This window comes from Mus pahari, chromosome 1 (genome assembly GCF_900095145.1).
Source record: "Mus pahari chromosome 1, PAHARI_EIJ_v1.1, whole genome shotgun sequence".
Lineage (NCBI taxonomy): Eukaryota > Metazoa > Chordata > Mammalia > Rodentia > Muridae > Mus > Mus pahari.
Window position 1 is genome coordinate 110,829,207 of NC_034590.1, and position 22,922 is coordinate 110,852,128.

At 52.0% G+C, this 22,922-nt stretch overlaps 2 protein-coding genes across 6 annotated transcripts in view; one reads left to right on the forward strand and one right to left on the reverse strand.

The window, feature by feature from the left end:
• Tspan4 (tetraspanin 4) overlaps positions 1–13,570 on the forward strand; it is a 21,811-nt gene extending 8,241 nt beyond the window's left edge. The window contains exons 2-8 of one of the 4 annotated variants that reach the window (XM_021190645.1): positions 2,339–2,418; positions 9,954–10,145; positions 11,110–11,184; positions 11,890–11,991; positions 12,095–12,226; positions 12,301–12,384; positions 13,029–13,570. In XM_021190645.1, the coding sequence (XP_021046304.1) occupies positions 2,356–2,418; positions 9,954–10,145; positions 11,110–11,184; positions 11,890–11,991; positions 12,095–12,226; positions 12,301–12,384; positions 13,029–13,097 (717 nt within the window). In that variant the 5' untranslated portion in view covers positions 2,339–2,355 and the 3' untranslated portion in view covers positions 13,098–13,570. Of the gene's footprint in view, positions 1–1,932; positions 2,419–9,953; positions 10,146–11,109; positions 11,185–11,889; positions 11,992–12,094; positions 12,227–12,300; positions 12,385–13,028 lie in introns of those variants that run through there. The other 3 variants (XM_029535079.1, XM_021190654.1, XM_021190635.2) reach the window with 3 other exon arrangements.
• Chid1 (chitinase domain containing 1) overlaps positions 13,539–22,922 on the reverse strand; it is a 40,556-nt gene continuing 31,172 nt past the window's right edge. Inside the window, exons 10-12 of one of the 2 annotated variants that reach the window (XM_029535068.1) lie at positions 16,799–16,879; positions 16,569–16,611; positions 13,539–16,344 (exon numbers count right to left, since the gene is read on the reverse strand). In XM_029535068.1, coding sequence (XP_029390928.1) covers positions 16,246–16,344; positions 16,569–16,611; positions 16,799–16,879 — 223 coding nt within the window. In that variant the 3' untranslated portion in view covers positions 13,539–16,245. The remainder of the gene's footprint in view (positions 16,345–16,568; positions 16,612–16,798; positions 16,880–22,922) is intronic. The other variant, XM_021190604.2, reaches the window with a different exon arrangement.

Below are 22,922 nucleotides of genomic sequence, written 5' to 3' on the forward strand. Positions count from 1 at the left end.
TCACTTTGTAGACCAGGCTGGCCTCGAACTCAGAAATCTGCCTGCCTCTGCCTCCCGAGTGCTGGGATTAAAGGCGTGCGCCACCACGCCCAGCTCATCATGGGGAATTTTAACCTGAGCCCCAGCCCCACGTCTAGGGGATAAGATGATCAAGTAGACAGCAGACTTACTTACGTACTACTGGGAACTCAGGTCTTCAGGGTCACCTTCAGAGGAGTGGTTTGGTAGCTAACCCCATTGGGGTGATTGTCAGTATGGGTGATGTTTGGTCCAAGGTAGGGGTATAGTTTTTCTGGTCAGTTCTGGATCTTTCCTGGACCCGATGGCTCCTCTCCTGGTCTCTAGACAATGTATGTAATGGCCTTGTACACGCATACTACCACTTATAGGCACCTTTTCACTCCAGCCCTGAATGGTGTATATCTGGCTGAATCAGGCCGAGGGAGCAGGGCCAGTGGCCAAGGATCACAAGGGTTTTTTTTTTTTTTTAGAAGTTATCAGCTGCCAGTTGCTCACTAGGTAAAACATCCAGTCTGTAATGTAGTCTCTGCTGGGATATGGATGTGGTCACCTCTGTCCCTTTCTTGGGGGTCCAGACACATCAAATAAAACTTGAGGAAAATGGCAAGGTGGTGTGTGTGTGTGTGTGTGTGTGTGTGTGTGTGTGTGTGTGTGTGTGTGTGTGATAAATCCCAGGCTGATCGGGCTCTTCCAGGCATGCTTCCTGCATTCTGGATGCATGCATCCAAGACCGAGACCTAAGCTGAGGTTGCAGTTCCCCATACTGCCCTCTGGGAGGCAGCAGTAGGCTGGTGCAGTGAGCATAGGTGCCGGGGCTGGGAGCTGCAACCCTCTAGGCATCTGAGTTTCCATTACGGTGCAGCCCCTTTAAGAGCAGCTCAGCGCTATACCCATGGACATCCTCCGTTTTTCTTTTATTATTCTCTACTTCCTCTGCTGCCCCACTCTGGACCTCCAGCAAAAGGTTTTCCTTGTTCTGCCTTCCCTCCTGTCATCTAGGCTGCAGATCAGATGGGCAACCTCGACCTCATGTTAGTACCTGGCCCACACTTTGCATCCTTTGATAGGTTGGGGCTCAGAGATTGAGGGATGGGGCCCAGCAAGAGGCTATCATCTCATCTTCGATCGATGGGTTACTGTGTATCTGGGCACATCTGCAAGGTGCCATTTACCATGTGCTTGTCTGCCTGGGATGAGATGGTGTTCATTAGTCATAGGCTGATTCTTCCTGAGCTGGTCAAAGTGAAATTACAGGTCCCCGGTTCTGCAGTTATAGAGAGTTGCAGAATGGCGCCAGTGGGACTCTCAAAATGGCCCGTGACCGTGATAGAATCTGGCCTTGCTCCCACCACCCCTAGGAGAATGGACAGGACCAGAGGCTAAGCTGATTCCGTGAGCTCTCTGGACCAGCAGGGGGCCATCTGGGGTTCTGGCTGCTACTTTGGAATTCTCTCTTTTTTTTTTTAAGTTAGAAAACCTCGTGGACACCTCACCCTCCCAGGCACCGCGGGCTCCCTAAGGCGCTTGAAAGCCAAAGTCGCTCAAGTTGCCACCAACAGCAATTGGGTCACGTCTTCATTTCCTCGGGGCTTTGCACATCATTGATGTGCTTGGAGATTTGCTGCCGAACGGGCAGCGGGCCTGTTGGGTGTAGTCTGGGGTGCAGGTTTGGGGTCGAGATCTGCTGCGGTGTCATTCCCGGCCCAGTCCCATAAAAAGCTTCCCCTGTCCTTCAGCTGCATCTTCTTGGGAGACCCCGGGAGGGTAACGGGGAGGTGGGGGCTCGGGGTCGCTGCGATTGGCCGGTGGGGCGGGGTCCTCGAGGGGCGGGGCCGCGCTGGATTGGCCGGGCGCTCGCGGGGCGCAGCGGGCCGGCCCGCAGGTGTCTGGCCGCGGGGTGGGAGCCCGCTCGCTGCTACCGCGGGGCCGGGGAGGTGCGGGAGCTCGCCGGCGTGGTGCGGATGGGGCGTCCGGGAGCCACGGGCGCAGAGCGCTGACAACGACTGTAGCCAGTGAGCGTGGCGGCGGGGGCCCAGCCTCCCCACCGCGATGCGCCGCTCCAGCACGGACGAATCCACGTACCGGCGCAGCCCTTCTCCAGAGAGCAAGGAGCCGGGCTTTGCGCGCGGCGGCCCCTTTCGGCGCTGCAGCAGCCTGTATGGACGCGCGGGCGCCGGGGACGCCGGGGATGCGGGCAGCGGCTTCTTCGGCCTGCACTCGAACCCGGGCCCCAAGGCAGCCCAGGCGCGCTATACAACGCCCAAGGGCAACAAGTATGTGGTCTTCTACCTAGACCTCTCCTTCATCTTCCTTCTAGAGCTGAAGCGCTGCAGCATGGCGCGCGGCTGCCTCCAGGGCGTCAAGTACCTCATGTTCGCCTTCAACCTGCTCTTCTGGGTGAGTGTGGGGGCCTGAAGGACCGGGGTTCGCTGCTCTCCTACTGACTTCCAGGAGCTCTCTCCTCTCCTCTCTTCTCCGTTGTGGAGACAGGGTGTGTGCGCACGTGCTTACAGGACCGGGCAGTACCAAGCCTTGCCACTCCTGGGCTCCAGGCAACGTCTCTGTGCACCGAGCCACGGGTGCCTCCTTCAGCCTCCTCTCTGCCCTCCCTCTTCAGCCTACGTCCTTGCCTCACCCCCTTCACACTTTGCCCCTCTGGGAGATTGACTTATAAGATCCTGGTCCCTCAGGACCCAGAAGACCAAGGGTATGTGCATTGCTTGACCTATCAGGGCCTAGGGAAGTATACCAGACACTGGTCAGGGACTCTTTCCATGGACATGGGTGGCACCTGGCTCCCTGCCACCTCAGCAGAGCCTCTAACTTTTGCATGGGGTAATGTTCAGTTGGGGTTTGCATGATGATAGAGCAGAAGATGGTTCCCTCCCGTGTGGATGGAGGAGCCTTTGCACACTCTCACCCCCGTGGAATGGGGAAAGGATCACATTTGATTACCACCTGGTGTTGGGGGCTTGGCTGAGTCTGGAGCCCGAGTGGAGCGTGCTAGATTTGATTAGAGGTGACCCTTTATTACCTGGGCATGGCCTGGACCTTCACTTACTAGCTGGAATACTTGGAGAATGGTGTCCAAGGTCATTCCATACTCTGCCTTGGTTCCTGAGCCAACTTTCTGGGAGTGGGTGTGTGCGACTGAGGATGAGGGGTGTGGTTGGGAATGAGAGAGTGCAGCTTGGGAGTGAGGATGAGGGGCATCACTGGGATCCCTACTTGCAGCACATTTGCATGCAGTTCAGTTCAAGTCAAATGTGCAGAAACCTAGGTGCACTTTTCTGACTTTTCTTTTTTTTTTAAAGATTTATTTATTATATGTAAGTACACTGTAGCTGTCTTCAGACACCCCAGAAGAGGGTGTCAGATCTTGTTACGGATGGTTGTGAGCCACCATGTGGTTGCTGGGATTTGAACTCTGGACCTTCGGAAGAGCAGTCGGGTGCTCTTACCCACTGAGCCATCTCACCAGCCCATGACTTCTCTTTTCTTATAGCCCTGGCCCAGGGCAGGAGCTGGGATTTGCTGGGTCTCTGGGCTGCCTGAGGGCAGTAGTCCAGGGAGGCTGCTGCCCTAGTGTCCCATCTCCTCCCTACCCCCATCAAGAGCTCTCTGCCTGAGGTTTCTAAGAGGGGTGGACCCAGGCCTGGGAGTACTCACTTACCAGGTGGGCATCAGAGATAGGTGTGGGCTGAAGCTGTAGCCAGCCCATGTGAGGTAGATACTTCTGTTTACTGGACTTCAGTGGGCACTAGTGTGTGGTCAGAAACAACTGACTGGCAGGGTGGTAGAAAAGGCCAAGACAATGTGACAGGTGGACAAGTATAACACTGTCCAGACCTGACAGCTGTAGGTCAGTCTGATGGTAGCAGGCAGTGTGGGTGGCAGAAGGGGGTTAGGAGGTAGGAGTGTAGGGGCTGGGCAGCTGCTAGGTAGTGTTTGGTTGGGGGAGGCTGAGGTTGTTGTAGTTATTACTCTCTTCCTGATTGGAACACCTGGTCACAGGGAGAGGGGGCCACTGGCTACAGCGGACCGACCACTGGGTAACATCCTCTACCCGAGAAATAAACAATCAGTATCCCATGGTTCTCCTGTGCTGAAAAAACCCAGTATCCTTCTGTTATCCACACACATCTCCAGCCTTGCAAACGGGCTCATGCCTCAGCATCATCGTGGCTTCTCCCTCCAGCTTGATTCCCAGTGAGGGGTTAGAGGCAACCAAGCAAAGGGTGCTGTGAAGTACCTGTGCTGCACTTGGCAGAGTCCATGTGGGCTAGCAAGTGTGAGAGTCCATCCATCTGGCCTGGTCAGTATGATGTCAGTCCACCTTGTCCCTGGCATCTGTGAACCAAACTCCCCCCCCCCCTGCTGGTGACAGGCTGTAGTGGGAGGGCCACAGCATAACCCACCCAAGACTCTGACTCCTTTGCTAGACTCTTGTAGGAGAGGCTTTGATCCCCATTTGGCACTTATAATGCAAGGTTAGCAGACAGGACCCTCGCCTCTGCCGTGTGTCTTGCCTCAATCACTCTATTGGAGTTAACCAGGCAGCTGGAGTCAAAGCTGAACTGACTCCTAGACCTGGGTGTGTGGGGACCCAATGAGCCCTTGCCCTCCTTCAGCCAACAGTGATGCCCGACTCTACTGGGCAGTTGCTCAAGCTGCCTTTGGGATGTGCACAAAGTAAGGACTAGCTGGTTAGCCAGGAGTGAGTGCCTCAGGGAAGTGGCCTGAGTACACAGCTCCTGAACACAGTTAAGTGGGTAGGTGGTGTTGGGTGCTGGCCACCGGCAGTAAAGGAGTGGGGGCTGAGCAGCCCCTGGGACCCCTGTCTCAGGCCTCTGAGGCTGCACTGTCAGCTGGGCCTCTGCCAGCAAAGCTCTTCCTGTAATGGAAGTTGAGGTCTCCTGGGATCAAGGGGAGTCGGTGAAGCCTGGTTCTTCCTGCCTCCTCTCTCCTTTGCCTTCCCCTCCCCTGCCCCGGGCTCTCGAGCATCGACCTTCCTGGGCAGCTACTGTGGTGTAAGGGTTAGTGTAAGTAGGGCTGATCACATGGAGCAGGGTGAGGACCTTCCCATGCCTCTTCGGTGTCCGGGTTCTAGAGATGCCAGTCAGGCCCGAGCCATGTGGTTGGCTCTTCCCATATATGTACTGACCAATCTGAGGCCCTTCCTCTAATGTTTCCAGGCAGGTGTCCCTCCCCATTCCTCAGTCTAGCAAAGGTACAGCTGTTCCCCGAATGGTCAGTGTCTGGGTGGACAGGATGGAGGTTGGAAGCATGCCTGCTATTCAGATACTGTGTGACCTGAGAAAATCCTGTATTCTTAAGGTCTCTGATTCTCCATCTTGACCATACTGGGTCATCAAGGTGATCCAAAGGTTTGTGGGTCAGGGTCCCTCAGCTCCCACCCAGGTGGCCTGTGATGACCCCAGATGGATGACCAACTGAGCAGAGGTTCTGAGTCAGGGGAGATACAGGGGTCAGGCTTCAATTGTCTTTCCTTCAGGGAGGGGACTAAGGCCATGAGCTGTTACCCAGGCACAACTCAAACCTGTGCACAGCAGGTGCCTTAGCCTCTAGCCCCTTGGATCAGTCTCAGGCTGAGTACCATATGGTACTGGGTGCCCACCAAATGTGCCTGTCCAGGTCCACAGAGCTGGGTGCCAGCAGGCCTCTGCCCACCACCCTCCAGCCATACACAGCTCAATGTAGCAGATGGCCGGGCAACTAGCCACATCTTTGGTGGAGGTGGATGGGCTGGGGCCCCTGTATAAGCCAAGGGTATGTCAAGAAGCCTGTCTCCTGCCAGGCTGGCAGGAACCTTCCCTATCTTGGCTAGGATGTTGGTTATCCCAGTGGGGTGAGTTTGTGTGCTTAAAATTGAATATATGCCTGGGGATGTGGCTGAGTTAGTAGAGTGTTTGCCAAGCATGACTGGGTTAGATACTCAGTACCATATAAACCCGATGCATTCCAGTACCATATAAACCAGTATTCCTGGGATTTGAAAGGTGGAAACAGCAGGGTTAAGTCATCATAAGTTAGGTCACCATAAGTAAGGGAAGCCAGTCTCCAAATACTTTAAAAAAAATTGTTTCCAACACGGGACATTGCCAGAGCCACCAACATCCCAAAGAACAATCAAGACCATGGCTTCCTGCATTGGGCACTTCTCTGCCACCCCTATCACAAATATAAGCTGTTACAGGAAGCAGAGATCTCCCTGTCCCTGAGTGTCCTGGTCCTTCCAAGGAGTTGGACATAGAGCCCTCTGCCATTTCCTAATCCCCTCATCCACCTGACTGAACGTGAGATTAACAATAGAACACCTGTCCATCAGATACCATCTCAGCACATCAGAGACAACAGACACCCAGAGCCCAGTGAGGCATGTGCCCTGCAACTTGTTGCCAATGTGGGGGCAGATCCCTGTGCCCAGTGGTACCTTCTTTTGGGACAGCATTAAGCAAGTACTGAAGCTGCAATGGTGACAGTCCAGGCAGAGCTGCCCCTGAGTGATGTCCCCAGCTACTATCTATTGCTCAGGACTCTAGCTTTTGAAAAGACTGCTGTGGGGAGTGGGCTCTGCCCCTGACCAGGGAGGGCTTCTGTCTAGCCTGGGGACACAGCTGCAGAGGAGTGAGCCAGGAATGGAAGGTGGTCTGTCTCAGGAGATGGTGCTCAGGATTCTGGGGGAACACTGTAGATCTGGGGTGGGGGTGGGGGTCTCAGTCCCATCCCCACTTTTGATTGAGGAGGCCATCAGGGCTCAGCCCTGAGTCCTGCCTTTCTCATCTTCTGAATCTAATGGGCCCATTTTCTCTTGCGCTTTGAAGCTGTAATTTTCCTGCCAAAATGTTTTAAAAAGCTTCATGCACTGAAACATTTTCCAAATTACAGGTACAGTGCGCTTAGCACATGCACAGTTCACATTAGTGCACCTATGCTTGTGGCATTTCTGAGAGGGGTGGCCCTACAGGATGGTGGTGGCTCTGGGTGAACTGCTCATTTGTGACAATGCATGTGACAACACTGGATGGCAGAGGGGAGCAACTGGGCTGGTGTTCATCTTTGTCACAGTGAGGGTGACAGGCTACGTGGCAAGTGAGTGGATGTCTTTCATGCTGTCTCACTGTGTCAGTGAAGGAGACTGGCTCTCTTCTGGGTGTGGGGTACCTTCCTGCTAGTCTTGCCTTGGAGATTACACCTTCCTGGAATGGGGCTTCTCCCTCCACCCCCAGTGGTGACAGCTGCTTTGCATAGCAGTGTCCTCTCCATGCCCTTCAGGGTCCCATGGGGCCAGGGGCGCTCCAACAGCTCATTTTCTTGCTGACATGAGCCGTCTGCTGTCCTTGGAAGGCAGAGGCGGATGGTATAGACAGCTTGGGTCTTAGTAACGTTTATCATTACTGTATTAGCATCTCCCCTCCCCCGTTTTAGGACCTGCTATCATAAGCATGGGTGTTTAGCTTTGATATGACCCTTGCAGATGGGACTCATTTGGGGGGTCATGGCTCCCCTGGGGAGTATTATGCCTGAGGTCAGCCCTGTGGGTTGGTGTCTTCTGAGGCTTCTTGCCGCTTTTGAATTTCAGCTCTTCCAGAGCAGGTGCAGTGTGGAGCCAGGGTGGGGAGTCCTCACTTCAGTCTTGGTACTTCTGATCTAGTCCAAGGTATCAAGCAGGGTATTACTTCTGTCTAGCAGTGTGAGGGCCATGAAGGCCCCTCCATAGCCTGTGAGTCACCTTACTGCCTCCTGGAAGACCTCATGCTTGGGATGCCTGGAAACCATGGGAATAGCACATGAAGACAGGGGAGGCCCTGCTTGCCATGGGAGAAGTGTCCATGAGGGGGGATTTCTCTCCTCAGGCTGAATGGGGGTACCCATCCCATTCAACTGTCTTACTTGGTCAACACCACAGACAGCACTACCTCTCAGCACTACAGCCCTGCAGGGCTCCCTCCACTGTAAAGGATACATCTCTGTGGCTTGGCTCACCGGAGCTACCTTGTGGCTCTGAGGGTGGGTCTCTAAGTATAAATCAGCCAGGGCACATGCACACCTTTTCCTGGCAGGTTCCCTGAACCTTCTCCAAGCTCCAGAGCATCCTGAATGGGCAGCATTTCCAGTTTCCTTGCTTCTTGATGACTCTACAGTAATGTCTCTCCTGGAACTTAAACCCTTAGGTCAGAGCCTACATCAGGGGCTCCTCTGTCATGCCCTGTCCAGCTCTCTGTTGGTCTGTCAGGCCTTTTCCTAGAGTCTAAGTACCGGTCCATCACTAGCCTCCTGGAATACATCTTCCTTCCTCTTCATTTGACAGAGCCCAAGGAATCATATGAGGATGAGGCCATAGTTTCCCCTCCCATGGCAGCCCTGTACCCTGCCCTGTACCCTGGACAGACTAGATGTCCCTGTCACCATGCCATGATGAATCCACTCTTTTTTTTTTTTTTTAAGATTTGTTTATTTATTTATTATATTATTACACCAGAAGAGGGAGTCAGATCTCGTTACGGATGGTTGTGAGCCACCATGTGGTTGCTGGGATTTGAACTCAGGACCTTTGGAAGAACAGTCAAGTGCTCTTAACCACTGAGCCATCTCTCCAGCCCGATGAATCCACTCTTAAGTCAGCCACCACATGCTTTCCTTCACTGCTTCCTCTTTTTTTTTCTTTTATATACCTTTTTTTTTTTTTTNAAAGATTTATTTATTTATTATATATAAGTACACTGTAGCTGACTTCAGACACTCCAGAAGAGGGCATCAGATCTTTTTACGGATGGCTGTGAGCCACCATATGGTTGCTGGGATTTGAACTCGGGACCTTTGGAAGAGCAGTCGGTGCTCTTACCCGCTGAGCCATCTCACCAGCCCTCACTGCTTCCTCTTATTTTGATTTTTTAAAATTAATTTATTTATTTATTATATGTAAGTACACTATAGCTGTCTTCAGACACTCCAGAAGAGGGCGTCAGATCTCATTACGGATGGTTGTGAGCCACAATGTGGCTGCTGGGATTTGAACTCAGGACCTTTGGAAGAGCAGTCAGTGCTGCTCTTAACTGCTCCAGCCCCTTAATTTTTTTTTTTTTTTCCCAAGACAGGGTTACTCTGTATAGCCCTGGCTGTCCTGGAACTCACTCTGTAGACCAGGCTGGCCTCGAACTCAGAAATCCTCCTGCCTCTGCCTCCCAAGTGCTGGGATTAAAGGTGTGTGCCACTACTGCCCAGCGCCCGGCTTGATTTTTATAAAAAGGAGTGATGAGAGCCTGGTGTAGTGGCATGCGCCTTTAATCCCAGCACTCAGGAGGCAGAAGCAATTGGATCTGTGAGCCAGCCTGATCTACACAGCAAGTTCCAAGACAGTCAGGATTACACAGAAAAACCCTGTTTCAAAAAGCCAAAGATGAAGAAAAAAAAAGTGATGAGACTCAGGGAGGCTTGGGAAGGTGTGGGGAGGCTCGGCGAGGCTGGGCGGTAGCAGGTGCTCCAGTGAGATCCTCTGGTTGGTATATCACAGAGCTACTGCAATTTGATTATGAGCAGTCGTGTGCCAAGCCAGGACTTCTCTGCTCAGGGTTACAGGTATTCCAGAAGCAAAGGGGCCATACCAGTGGGTAGGCCACTCAATTGCCATGGCCTACATAGGGTGTGGGGAAGGAAGGTGCAGGATCGGAAGGCTGAAGGAGATTCAGACCCTTCTGCTCAGGCACAGAGTGTCCCAGGCCACTGTCAAAGGGGGCAAAGGGAAGGACTTGAGGAGTGGTGCCCTGCTGCAGGAATTAAGCTGTCTCTGGTGGTTCCCAGGCTGACGATGTTGGCCTGAGCTTGTGGGTAGAGCCTTGCCCTAGGGGTCAGGAGCCCTGCCAGTCAACCTCACCCTGTCTCTCTCTCTTTCCCCAATGCCATGGTCCTAGCTGGGTGGCTGTGGTGTCCTGGGTGTTGGCATCTGGTTGGCTGCCACACAGGGAAACTTTGCCACCCTATCATCCTCATTTCCATCCTTGTCGGCTGCCAACCTACTCATCGTCACTGGGACCTTCGTCATGGCCATCGGCTTCGTGGGCTGCATTGGGGCCCTCAAGGAGAACAAGTGCCTACTGCTCACTGTGAGTTTGTCGGGCCCTTCTGAGGCTCTCTATCCCTACCTCTATCTCAGCTCTACCTCTGAGGCCTGTCTAGCACAGGGCTCTGTGGGGTCTTCCAGGCCAGGTGGGGCTGGAGGGGTTGCTGGGTCTGGAGTACAAGAGATCCCCATCTCAAAATAAAGTTTAAAATGGGGAGGGCACTGGGGATACCGATCTAGAAGAATGCTTGTCTGATATGCATGACGCTCTGGGTTTAAGTCTCGCACCACACATACAAAAAAAGCACACCAGAGCTTGGAGGGACTTCTCTTGGCAGGACACAGACCCAAGAACTTAGGCATACCCACCAGTGTCCTTTACCAAACTGCTGATACTCTCCTTGTGGTGGCTCTACCCCAGCTCCTTGTCCTGGACCTGTCCCTGGCCCCACCCTCTGTGGGAATCTCGTCGCACCATTGGCCTTGGGAATATATTTATGGGAAGGAAGCTATTTCCTCCTCCACAGTTTATAAAGTTAATCACAGGTAATTAGGAAAGAAGTCCTGGAGGATCTTACAAATTGATGTGCCTGGCAGAGGCCTGAAGCTGCATGGCAGGTGGACTGAAGCTCCACACCGAGAGGTTTTGGATGGTTCCTTTCCTCTTCCTGGGATAGGAGTTTGCTCAGGGCTCAATCCCTTGTAGAGACAAACTGATCCCTTCTCTTAGTACTTTTAGGCCTGTAGAGTATTTGCCTAACATATATCCCAGTATGGGGGTTGGGGAGTGTGAGGAGAGTCACAAATAGAGATGTCAGGCCAGGAGCCTGGGGAACAGGGGCATACACACACATGGGGATTTTTAAATCAGGCATAGGGGTAAAATCCTGGCTAGCAGTCCATTTAGGCTCTGGGACGGTCTGGCCGGGCTCTTGAGTTCATGGTGTGGTAGGAGTTCTGGGGCTCTCCAGCAGCAGGGCTGTGAGTAAGGGACATGTTCTCCACAGTTCTTTGTGCTGCTGCTGCTAGTGTTCCTGCTGGAAGCCATCATTGCTGTGCTCTTCTTTGCCTACAGTGACAAGGTATGTTGCTGCAAATGGAAACTGCATGGGGTCCTGGGAGACTCAGTGCAGAAAGGGCCAGAGCCCCAGGGATCTGTGTTGTGGCTCTGGTTGTATGGGTGGGACAGCAGCACTCTAATTCCTATGATACATGGCCAAGGCCCTCTACTGAATACAGGTTGCTAAGTGTACACTGTCCCAACAACCCCACACTGCTGCTTACTGTGTGTCACATGCCATTTCCCAGACCTATCTGCCTGGTCACACAGTTGAGTTTACTGACAAATTTTAGGATCTTGAGTTAAAGCTAGTGCTATGTTCCCAGATCCTGTGTGCCCACCTTCCCCATAGGGCCTCCTCCCTGTACAGCTGGAGCTACCCTTCAGTGCCCTAGTTCCTTTACTGAGAGCTAGGAATGGCGCCCATACCCTCAGCTGTAGAGCAGACTATACTACCAAGTAGACTGAAGTCTTCCCCTAGCCAACAGGGGGCGCCTATAGAGATGAGATGTAAACAAAGGCTTGCACCAGGGGGGTCCCTGAAGCTTCTGGGAGGACATGAGCCTGGGCTGTGTCCTGAGTGTGATAGGGTGGTAGGGTAATGGGTAATCTCAGGAAACAAGCAAGAGGTTCGGGTAGAGGGGGAATAGGGGAATGGGGTATTGATGAGGGATACTGTCCTGTCTTGGACTGGTGTGGAGGGTATTCACTGGTGGTCTGTTAACAGATTGACAGTTATGCCCAACAAGACCTGAAGAAGGGCCTGCATCTGTATGGCACACAGGGCAACGTGGGCCTCACCAATGCCTGGAGCATCATCCAGACTGATGTGAGGCTTGGGCAGCCTTCTTGGTATGGCGGGACGGACAGGCTGGCAGGGTGGGTGGGTGGCTACCCCTCCACCCAGGCCTTGGCTTTCTCCCTGCTTCTAGTTCCGATGCTGTGGCGTCTCCAATTACACTGACTGGTTTGAGGTATACAATGCCACTCGTGTGCCCGACTCCTGCTGTCTGGAGTTCAGTGACAGCTGTGGGTTACATGAACCTGGTACCTGGTGGAAGTCGGTAAGAGCTTTTCCCTCCTCTGGTGGGTGGCCGCAGGGGTGGGGTCCCCCCAGCTGATCCTGGCTCTCTTGCAGCCCTGTTATGAGACAGTGAAGGCCTGGCTCCAGGAGAACCTGCTAGCTGTGGGCATCTTTGGACTGTGCACGGCACTGGTGCAGGTGAGCTGAGCAGGGCAGTGCCTGGGACTCCTGACCACAATGGCCGAGGACTTGCTCATGAGCCTGTTACCTGGGTTGGCAGATAGCAAGAAGCCAGTGTCTCAGACAGAGGAAGTTCACTAGGGGAGGTAACCTTTGGTATCTTGAGGACCAAGTATTGCCCTGTGCAGTACTCCCTGTGCAGAGCCTATTGTCACCTAGTGGGACAACACAGCCAGGCAGCCATATTGGTTGGTAGTGACAGGACTTCCCAGTGCAGAATGAGAGTGGCATTTGAAACCTTGCTGCCTCAGGCCCTGCTCCTCCCTCTTAGGTTTATAGCCATCGATGGAATTGCTGAGGATTGGCGGTGTGGTGCTCCAGCCTAAGTGGAACAGACTTGCAATCCATCAGGCAAACAGATATCAGTTGGCCTCAGCTAGGGCAAGGAGGTACAGTAGGATAGGCAGCAGGGCTCTGACCAGGTGCGCAGAGAGAGGGGTGTGACCTCATGCACAGAATGCAACTTACCCTGGGGATGACTTGCAAGAGTGGGATAATACCAGGGTGCCCCAGGAAGCCCATTCTGAGCATAGTCAGCACTGAGCATAGAAGACCAGCTCTTCTGCCGATGGGCAAAGGCCTGTGACCTCTTGTCTCCACAGATTCTGGGCCTCACCTTCGCTATGACCATGTACTGCCAGGTGGTAAAGGCGGACACCTACTGTGCATAGGTCTCACAGCCTCTGCTTCTCTGCCAAAGGACCCGCCCACGGGAAGGAAGCTGGCCAAACCCGCTTCCCATGCAGGACTGGTGCTCTGCTGAGTGCAGGGGGAAGAGCTGGAGGCCAGAGCACCCAGGATCCATCCCTGCACCTGAGGGGACTCTGCTTGGGTGGCAGCAGAGACACCAGACTATAGAGTTGGTGCCAAATGGCACCCAGGGCTAAGGGCCCAGGGAACTTTGACACTTTTTATATCCATATATACCTTCCAGTGTTCACAAAGGATGGGGTCCCCAGCCTTGCAATGTTGCCAGGTTGGGGGCAGGCCCAGTCTGCTCAAGGCCCATGATGATCTTGGTGCTCCAGGCAGGGCCAGGTCCCATGATCCACATTCCATGACAGTGTCGTGGTTCCAGATGCATCTTAATAAAGTGTGTGAGCAGACTCTGGGTCTTGCTGGACACACAAAGGTTGTACAGCCACAGCCTTCAACTGAGGAAGTTCTTTCATTTCCCAAGGGTCAGCAGGGCCCAGAGCTCAGGGGAGCACTGCTAACCTCTTTCAGTTGGGGGAAGGGGTGGCCTCTGTTCACTCCTGTTTCTCCTGGGCTACCTCACTCTTGTATCTGTCCTAGTACCTCTGCCCCTGGATTAGTCTGGACAGACTGCAAACTGCAACACTAGGAGACACAGAGCCCTAGCCACTGGCCAGAGTTAGAGTCATAGAGCATCAAGCCACCATCAAGACATCAAAGGCAGTGTGTCTTCTTAACTAGGGGATAAAGAAGAGCTGTAGGTGAGAACCTTTGACTTACGGATGATATTCTGGGGGTTTGGGCTCAGATGAGCTCCCAGGACCCTCAGGAGCTATCTGGCTCTCAGTCTCCACACCCTGCTGTGTGAGGAGTCTACTCTGGGCACAGTTCTTATTAGGAGTCACCCTTATGACTCACACACCTGAGTGCGACCCAGTTATCTGTAGAGCCAGATATCTCTGGCTCTGGGCTGAGTCCTTGTGGCCCACTGTCGTCCCTCTAGTTAGAAGCCATAGGACCCTGAGTTAACTGTGGAGTCAGCTGCTCCAGGCAAACTGCTAATTAGCAAAAAGCCCTGTTACTTACAGATGGCCAAACTGAGAAGTTGTACTCAAAGTACAGTGGGGTGCTGACCCTCAAAGCCTTGGCCCTTCTGAGCTCCACTCAAGTCCCAGGATGCCCTTTCTCCCCTCTCCTCCCCAAGCTAAGCAGCTGTCATGTATGGCTCATGGTCACCAGCTCACCATAGCCACCGACTACCCTGCCACTCACTGACTGAATTTCTATCTCCCAGTCTGACAGCTCTTGGACACATCTCTGCATACCTCAGCTTTGCTGACTCAAACCCAGAACCTAAAGGTTACTGCAGTGGGGATGTCCCTGCATGGCTCTTGGGGTCATCTCCAGCACCAATGAGGGAAAGAAAACCAAGAGGCTGAGCTGGCTGCTCACTTTTCTGTGGCCCCAGAGAACTCAGCCAAGTTCCCATCTACTTCCATCATTTGACCCTCCAGCAGGACCCTTGACTGTGGCACTTTGCCCTATTCTGCTGGTCCCCATGCCACCTTGATCACTCCATCTGCTTGCAGAAGGCTGTTCCCCAGCCCGCTTCACCAGTTCTCCCCACAACTAGGAGAGTTCCATGTCACTCACTTCTTATATTCGGAGAATACTCCCACCCACTAAACCCTCAGTCAAGGCTAGAAGGACTCAGCTGTCACTGAGCAGCCAGTGTGGGAGCAGGCTCATGGCCCCAAGGTGCCAGCCAGTGTTCCAGCATCTACCACCTCATACCACACATAGCACACGAGCTCACTGATGACCACTTCTTATAGAATGGGAGGTCAAGATGCCTCTGTCCCTTACACTGGCCTTCTTGTCCTGGCATGGCTATACCCCTTAACTGGGGTCTGTAGAGCTGTGTCTTCTCAAAGTCAGTGGGGTCAGTGTAGCCCCCAAGGCCTTTACAGGTATCAGATAGTTGGCAGAGTCTATCCATCTCAGGAATCCCCTGACCTAGCACCCCAGGGTCTCAGCCCTGGCCACACTGACCTCAGTGAATGAATGTTCAGGGACACCTCTATTCCAGTAGGTTAAGGTCAATAGGTGGTTCAACTGACCTAGGTAGGACTACCCACTCCAAAGTGGGAGAGGTTCAGCCTTTTATGAGTCAGGCCTGGCCCTGCTGTTTTAGCATCCTCCCTGTTCCTAACACTGAGGATCTTGAGCTACAAGTCTCAGAAACTCACAGGGTAGGATCCTAGTTAGGGTTTATGATCTCTGTGGCTCAGGCCTGACTAATGGATTAGAAAGCTCCACCCAATGGCCTGTAGCACCAGAAATCACTACCTCGAGATCATATCCAACGGGAGATGAGGACAGTTGGAATGAAGGAGTGAAGAAATAAGTAGGTCAGCCATTCACCTGTTGGTGCCTTAGAAGTCTTGGACATCTCCCCCATACTGGACCAGCCTGTTGCTGTTTACTAAGACAGATAGACCCCTTCTGATCTCATGATACCTGTCCCACTCAGCCCACAGGTCCTTCTGCTGCCCCATGGGCTGATCCTATCCTGTCATCTGGTGGACAGTCAGGGCTATGGCTCATGGCGTTTCACAGAAGTAAGTCCAGCTTCTCTGGGCCAGTTTCCAACATGATCGCACAACCTGGTCACATCAAGCCCAGTGGAGATAGGTGTAGAACCTGATCCAAGTATCAGGTACCTTGAATATATACCCCTGTCTGTGGTAGGCAGGTGATCATAGTATGAAGGCAGGGCCCTCTGTGCTGCCTTTGTCGGGCTTTAGGGTGATGCTAAGAAGGGCTGTCTAGGAGTCTGTGATGGTTCACATCTTCCAAACCCACATCCCACACAGGCCTTGCAAAGCACTGAGGCCTGAGCCCGAGCCAGGCTGTCCTAGGGGATGGGGGCTGTGTCCACCTGGCCCACGGCAGGCAGCAGTGAGAAGTAAGGAGAAAGGATCCCAATTCAAATCCTGAACTAGGAAACACCCATGCGTGGACCCATAGCAGCTGTCTCATGGTAAACAGAGAAGAGGCCTATATTTCACCAGTCACTCCATGGCTTAGAAAAGTCCAGTCACTTGGGGGTTGCTTTCCAGCCTACAGCAGGTCATAGAAGTAATCCAGGCCTTGGCCCAGCTCCCAGATGGAGACCCCGATGCCCAGCTCCCTTGCTAGCTCCAGCCGCACCTGCAGAGACTGGGGGCAGACAGAGGTGTAGGCACATGCTCCACCCACTTCCTTACTACCCCCACAATATACCCCAAATTACCCTAGACATGGGGGCAGTGTGTGTCCTGGAATCAAGCCCACAGGACAGACCTCAAATGCAGATGGCAAGTACTGACACCACTGATGTCATCTGGCCAAAACTCACTCCCACCACAGCATTATAGTTGACAGCCAAAGCACATGGCACATACCTTCAGAGTTGGGTAGAAGACAACATGCCTCCCGCCTCGATTCCTGCAGGAGAAATGGGACCATGAGCCCTGCCTTCTGGCTCTGGCTAGGTCAAGGGCTACACTCTTCTTCCACCGGGGTTAAAGTCCAGTCCTGGCCCCTCACTGTTCCCCATCCCCTGTTGCTCCCACTTAAGTGTCCTCCCCACAAGGCTTCCTGCCTATAATTTGGTGAACGACAAGTCACTCACTTCTTGTACTCAAAGAAATGCTCCGCAGCCTGGCTGTCCCATACCACTCGGGGCCTGTGGTCCTTCAGCGTCTGTACGTACCTAGAGAGATCAGGTTATGGGTGTGAGAGCTAGCCACATGACCCAGTCCGCCCCTAAGCCCCAGCATCTATGTGGCTAAGGATACCACAGAAAGGGTGAGCAATACATTGTTCCTAAAGGTCCACAGTGAGCCAGCAGCACTTTGTGTTATGTTCAGCCAGTAAGCTTGGGTGGTCAAACCTTGAAGTCCCACTGTACACAAGTCCTGCATTAGGAAAGAGCATCTTTTGTGAGCCTTCTTGGGGAAGCCAATGGACAGACCACCTGATGCTCTCTCTGACCTTGCTCTACCCAGAGCCCAGATAATAAGCTATTCAGTGTCTACATTTCAACTGCTCCACCAAGCTGTAGGCCAAGGATGAAAAGACAGGGCTCTTGCCAGGACAGTGGCAGAAACACTGGCTTTGATAGGGTGAGTGTCCCAGGCTTTCCTTTCCTCAGCTAGCCACTGCTGCCTCATTTCCAGAGCTGCAGTAATGCTGCCCTTCCTGAAGAAGGCTTGTTCTTTTTTGTTTTTGTTTTTGTTTTTTTGTTTTTTCGAGACAGGGTTTCTCTGTGTAGCCCTGGCTGTCCTGGAACTCACTTTGTAGACCAGGCTGGCCTCGAACTCAGAAATCCGAGAAGGCTTGTTCTTAACTGCTTGGGTCAAGACTGCAGTTTCCAACAATGTAAGGAGAACCCATGACACACAGCCAATCACATGCTGTACATCTGAGACCAGAACAGTGTCCCTCCCAGATAAAGGCCATAATGGCCACAAGTATGTCACTAGACTGTCTGAGAGACTGTCCTCTCTTTGATGTTAGGAGTCTGCACGTGCAGGTCCCCCTGATCCAGCAGCACAATCAAGACCTGCTGTGGGAGGGTGGGTACAGGCAGCGGCAGGACCCTGAAGTGGGATGGTCTTCATGGCTGCTAGTCAGGGCCCTGAGAGAAGGCACAGTGGGCAGCAGAGGCCCCGGTATCCTGGTGGATGAGGCATGTGATCCTCCAGCCTTCTAGATATGAACTGCATTGGTCTTAGGCTCCTGACAAAAGGAGGATACAGTGCTGAGCCCCAGCAGCCCCCAAGGTGTCATCTTGTCCCGCTCCAGAGAGTATCAGGCTCTGGAGAGTGGCCCTGGCCTCAGGGAACATGGAGTGGGAGCTACTGTGCAGGTATTAAGGCCTGCAATATACCAAATAAGTCAGGAAAAGGGACAAGGCGGGGTGAGTAGGGAACAGATCGTTATAAATAGACAGTCTGGCTCACAGCCACCTCTCAGCCCAAACTGAACTCTCTTTGCAAGCTTGTGGTCACAGTTCCACCTTCCCATGCTTAGGAGAGCACCGTTGTCCCTTCTCCTAAGCAATAACCCCACACTGAGGAGTGGCCACATGCAGACACATGGCCACAGCAAATGGAGGCAGGAGAACTGGAAAGGTGTGGCAGTGGCCCCCAGTCTTAAGAGCTGCTGCAAGACACTGAGGCACCTCCATGCACATGACATTATCTACCCCGAGTGCTGCAGTCTTTCCTACGCAGTGCACTATGGTTTTGTGGGTGCTTATTTTTGGAGATGGTCTCATTATGTAACCCAGGCTAGACTCAGGCTCACAGTCCTCCTCTGAGTGCTAAGATCACAGGCCTGTGTTACTACACATGGCTTTATGGACACATTTGCTTAGCTTGTCCTTATGGTCCTATCTGAAACATATCCAGCCAGGTGAGCATTCAGGACTACCCAGGAAACATTATTCCCTGAAGAGGATCATCAAATTCTACTGGACCATCAGATTCAAATCCCATTGAAGGTACTAATGGTTTCTGGCTTTCCACACAATGTCAGCTGAGATACTCTTTGAAAGAACCTGAGATGTGCAGGGCATGAGGCAGAGGCCATAGGGCTAGGGCCTTTGGGCCTGTGGCCATATACATCATTATTCATGTTGGCTTTTGTGGCCATACCTACAAGACCTGCTGCCTCTCAGTCAATATACTCTAAAGAACTGGGTCATCCTTTTCAGCTTGTGTGTGTGTGTGTGTGTGTGTGTGTGTGTGTATACGCGCGCTTAACCCTATGAGAGCAAGTATGACCAGAATAGGAGGACCCTATGCTTCCCTTTAACATGAACCCTAGGAACTGCTCCTCTAAGCAGGCTCTGAAGACAAAGAATTGAGAGTCAGGGGAAGCCAAGTGGGGTTGCCTTGGGAACCAGGTGTAGCTGCAGCAGCCAAGGGCTTCCATGTGCATGCCTGTGCTCTAGGCCTCCTCATGACACTTTGTTATAGAAGTCAGTCTGAAGATGTCTGTAGGATGGGCAGAGATGCCTGAGTTGGGTGCAGGACACTTCAACTCCTGAGCATAGCAGAAATCAAGGCCTGGCTTTGGAGCCCTCTCTGGCTTATGTGACTCCTGTGGAACATCATGTGAAGGGCGAGCTCCACCTGAGGGCCAGGTTGCCATGCACAACAGCAAGGTTCACCACACCTTTCTGAGATGAGGCATAACATTCAGTGATGGGGTACGGGGCCTTATGAGAGGACGGGGAGATAGAAGGTAAATGAGCTCAGAGGACGGCATGGAGCACTGGTCATGGGCTTCACTCGAACCACAGGAAGGGACAGGAAGTCCATAGGACAGACAGAAGAGGTTGGAATGTCTGTAGTCAGGAAGATCTTCTGAGTCTAGGGGGTTTGGGCCAGCTCAGAGACACAACACCCACTGCAAGGAAGGATTAAGGACTAGGCATTTCCCTAAACTAAGAAAAGCCTTAACTGGGCCAGGCGTGGTTGCGCACGCCTTTAATCCCAGCACTCGGGAGGCAGAGGCAGGCAGATTTCTGAGTTCGAGGCCAGCCTGGTTACACAGAGAAACCCAGTCTCGAAAGAAACCAAAAAAAAGAAAGGGTTATATAATTGTGAATTCACTACTTACACACTCTGAAATGCAGGGAGAGTAATGTCTATGACACAAGGCCTCGGATGAAGGAGTCAAGAATACTGACAGAGCATGTGTGAACCCACCTAGATACTTTCCAGAGGAGCTTATTACACCAGCGATAGAGGGTGTTCTACATATTTCCAGTGTGGCACACGCCTTTAATCCCAGCACTTGGGAGGCAGAGGCAGGCAAATTTCTGAGTTTGAGGCCAGCCTGGTCTACAGAGTGAGTTCTAGGACAGCCAGGGCTATAAAGAGCAACCCTGTCTCGAAAAACCAAAAAAAGAGAAGGTTCTCGGGCCTTCTTGGCCCAGAGCCTAATGAGTCCACCGTGATTTACAGGCAGGGTCAGAGGACACAACTGCTGAGAGACTGGAAAAGAACTTCTACTCTCAGACCAAATCTGCAGTCAGTAGGACCCTCAGCCTCCATGATGGAGCCTAGAGAACAAGGTGACAACCCCACATAGCTGACATCGTGGCCCTGGTCCTTTATCTCTGACATCCCACTAAACCCAGAGTTCCATGAAGAACTGACTGCAGCCAGACACACTTCCAGGTAAGTACCAACAGAAGTGATGTTGGAACAGGTTAGAGAGACAGCTCAGCGGTTAAGAGCATTTACTGCTCCTGCAGAGGACCCAAGACTGGCTCCTAGGAGCTCGCAATTGTCCATAGTTCTAGTTCCAGGAGCTTTGGATCTCTTTTCTTACCTCTGTGGGCACGAGACATGCAGACAGAACACTTATACACATAAGGATAAATAAGTAGGGGGCTGGGAAGATGGCTTAGCAGTTACAAACAAGGACCTGGGTTTAATTCTCAGTATTCACACACGGCAACATACAACTGTCTGTAACTCCAGTTCTAGGAGATCTAGTGCTCTCTTCTGGCCTCTGTGGGCACCCGGTGTGCATGTGGTATCTAGACTCACATGCAGCAAAACACCCACACAGATAAAATAATTTAAAAAATATATAAATAAGTAAATCTTTTTTTGTTGTTGTTTTTGAGACAGGGTTTCTCTGTGTAGCCCTGGCTGTCTTGGAACTCATTTTGTAGACCAGGCTGGCCTCGAACTCAGAAATTCGCCTTTCTCTGCCTCCCAAGTGCTAGGATTAAAGGCGTGTGCCACCACCGCCCGGCTAAGTAAATCTTTTAAGGCTAGGTTGGAGTCACCCCCACAAGGTAGAAGGTCTGGCATTTCCACTACGCTGACCTGCCCAAGATCCAATCCTGCAAACTCAGTCAAGAGGGAGCCCCATCATCTTCATCTCCCTAGGTTATCTCTCACATGACATCTGAGCTGAGGAAAGGCCTTGAGTGAGGCCAGTGTCGTAGGCTGACCATGCAGAGCTGGCAGGTGAGAGAAAGCCTTTTTCTTGGAATCGCTCAAGAGGCCTCCTAGACACCAGGGCAGTCAAACACAAGAATGAGTCATATCATTTGCCCAAAAATGGATACAATCGGATAATCATACTAGTGAATTACGTCAATCTCAGACAAGTATTATATGTTTTCTCTTATTTGTGATTCCTAAACTTATATATATATGTGTGTGTGTGTGTGTGTGTGTGTGTGTGTATGAATGACATGAAAGTGGAAATCAAACCGTCTAGGGGACAGAGAGACTAAAAACAGGCAGAAGGGGTGAGGAAAAGGAGGGTGAGAACAAGAAGGGTAAATGAACAATATACAATATATACATTAAAAAATTTTTAAATTTACTTGAAAAACATAGAGCCTGGAAGCCAGCAGAAGTGGCACATGCCTTTAATCCCAGTACTCATGAGGTAGAAGCAGGTGAACCTTTGAGTTCAAGACCACCCTGATCTACAGTGAGTTCCCAGACAGCCAAGGCTATACAGAGAAACCATGTTTCAAAAAAAAAAAAAACAACAAAAAAACAAAAACAAAACAAAAAAAACCCCAACCAAACACAAAACAAAACAAAGCAAAAACCAGGGCTGGAACTGCGGCTCAGCAGATAAGGATGCAGAGGGTACTGCTCTTGCAAAGTACCCAGATTCAGTTCCCAGCATCTACACCAGGTGAGTCACACCTACCTGCTCTAACTCCACTTCCAGGAGGATCTGGTATCTCTGACACTTGTGTTCATATACTGTCCCCCAATACATACAGTCAAAAATAAAAACAAATTAACAACTAATTTAAGAAACAAAACAGGGCTGGTGAGATGGCTCAGTGGGTAAAGGAGCTTGCTATAATCCTGATGTCCTGAGTTTGATCCCCAGAACCCAGACAGTGAAACGAGAGAACCAACTTCTGCATGTTGGTCCCTGACCTCCACAACAGTGCTGTGGCCTGTGTGTGCTTTCGCACCCCCAAAATAAATTAATGAAAGTTAAATAAAACAAAATGCAGGGCTGTATAAGCAGGCTTGATCAGAATGTTCTGGACACACACAGAGTAAGCTGGGGCAAGTAAGGAGGGACTCAGAGAACGTGGCCCAGGATCTCTCTTGGGCATACACAGGATGGGTAGGAGTGAGGGCCATGCCGCTGGCCTCGTCTTCATCTGGCTTCTATCCTTGCCATGGTTAGAAGCTTCTCACCACAGGACACAGTTATCAGATATACTGATGATGGAACTTGCCTTGGCATTGCAGGGTAAAGAGGAACAGGGTAGAAATGCTCATTAGCACCAAGGCTGATTCTTCATTTGACAGACTGCTTGGACCATGATAGCTTCCAAATGTATCACAAGATTACTATGCCATCACCATGCTGGGAGCATCAACAGCCCGTGCCGGAAGGATCCCACACACTTGCTGGCCAGCTGGCCTTGATTCTTCACATCACCAAGGAAACTGTCGCTCATCACTGGGACGAGTCTATGGCCTGGCAGTAGGGTGGAGTCAGAAGACAGCCCAAGTGAGTTCAGCTTTCATGGGGCAGAAGGGAGGAAGTAGCTGTCCAGAAAGTGTATGAGAGCCCACGCATGTGCAGTTACTTAGCTATCATGCTTAATCAGCTTAATTATGCTGAGTCAGCCAAGCGAGGGCGCAGGACAGGCATCCTGAACCTGTTTTTGCTACTGTGAGATGCCATAACTCTCAAGACAGGCAATGAGCAGGCCATCTCAGAGTTTCACTAGAAGC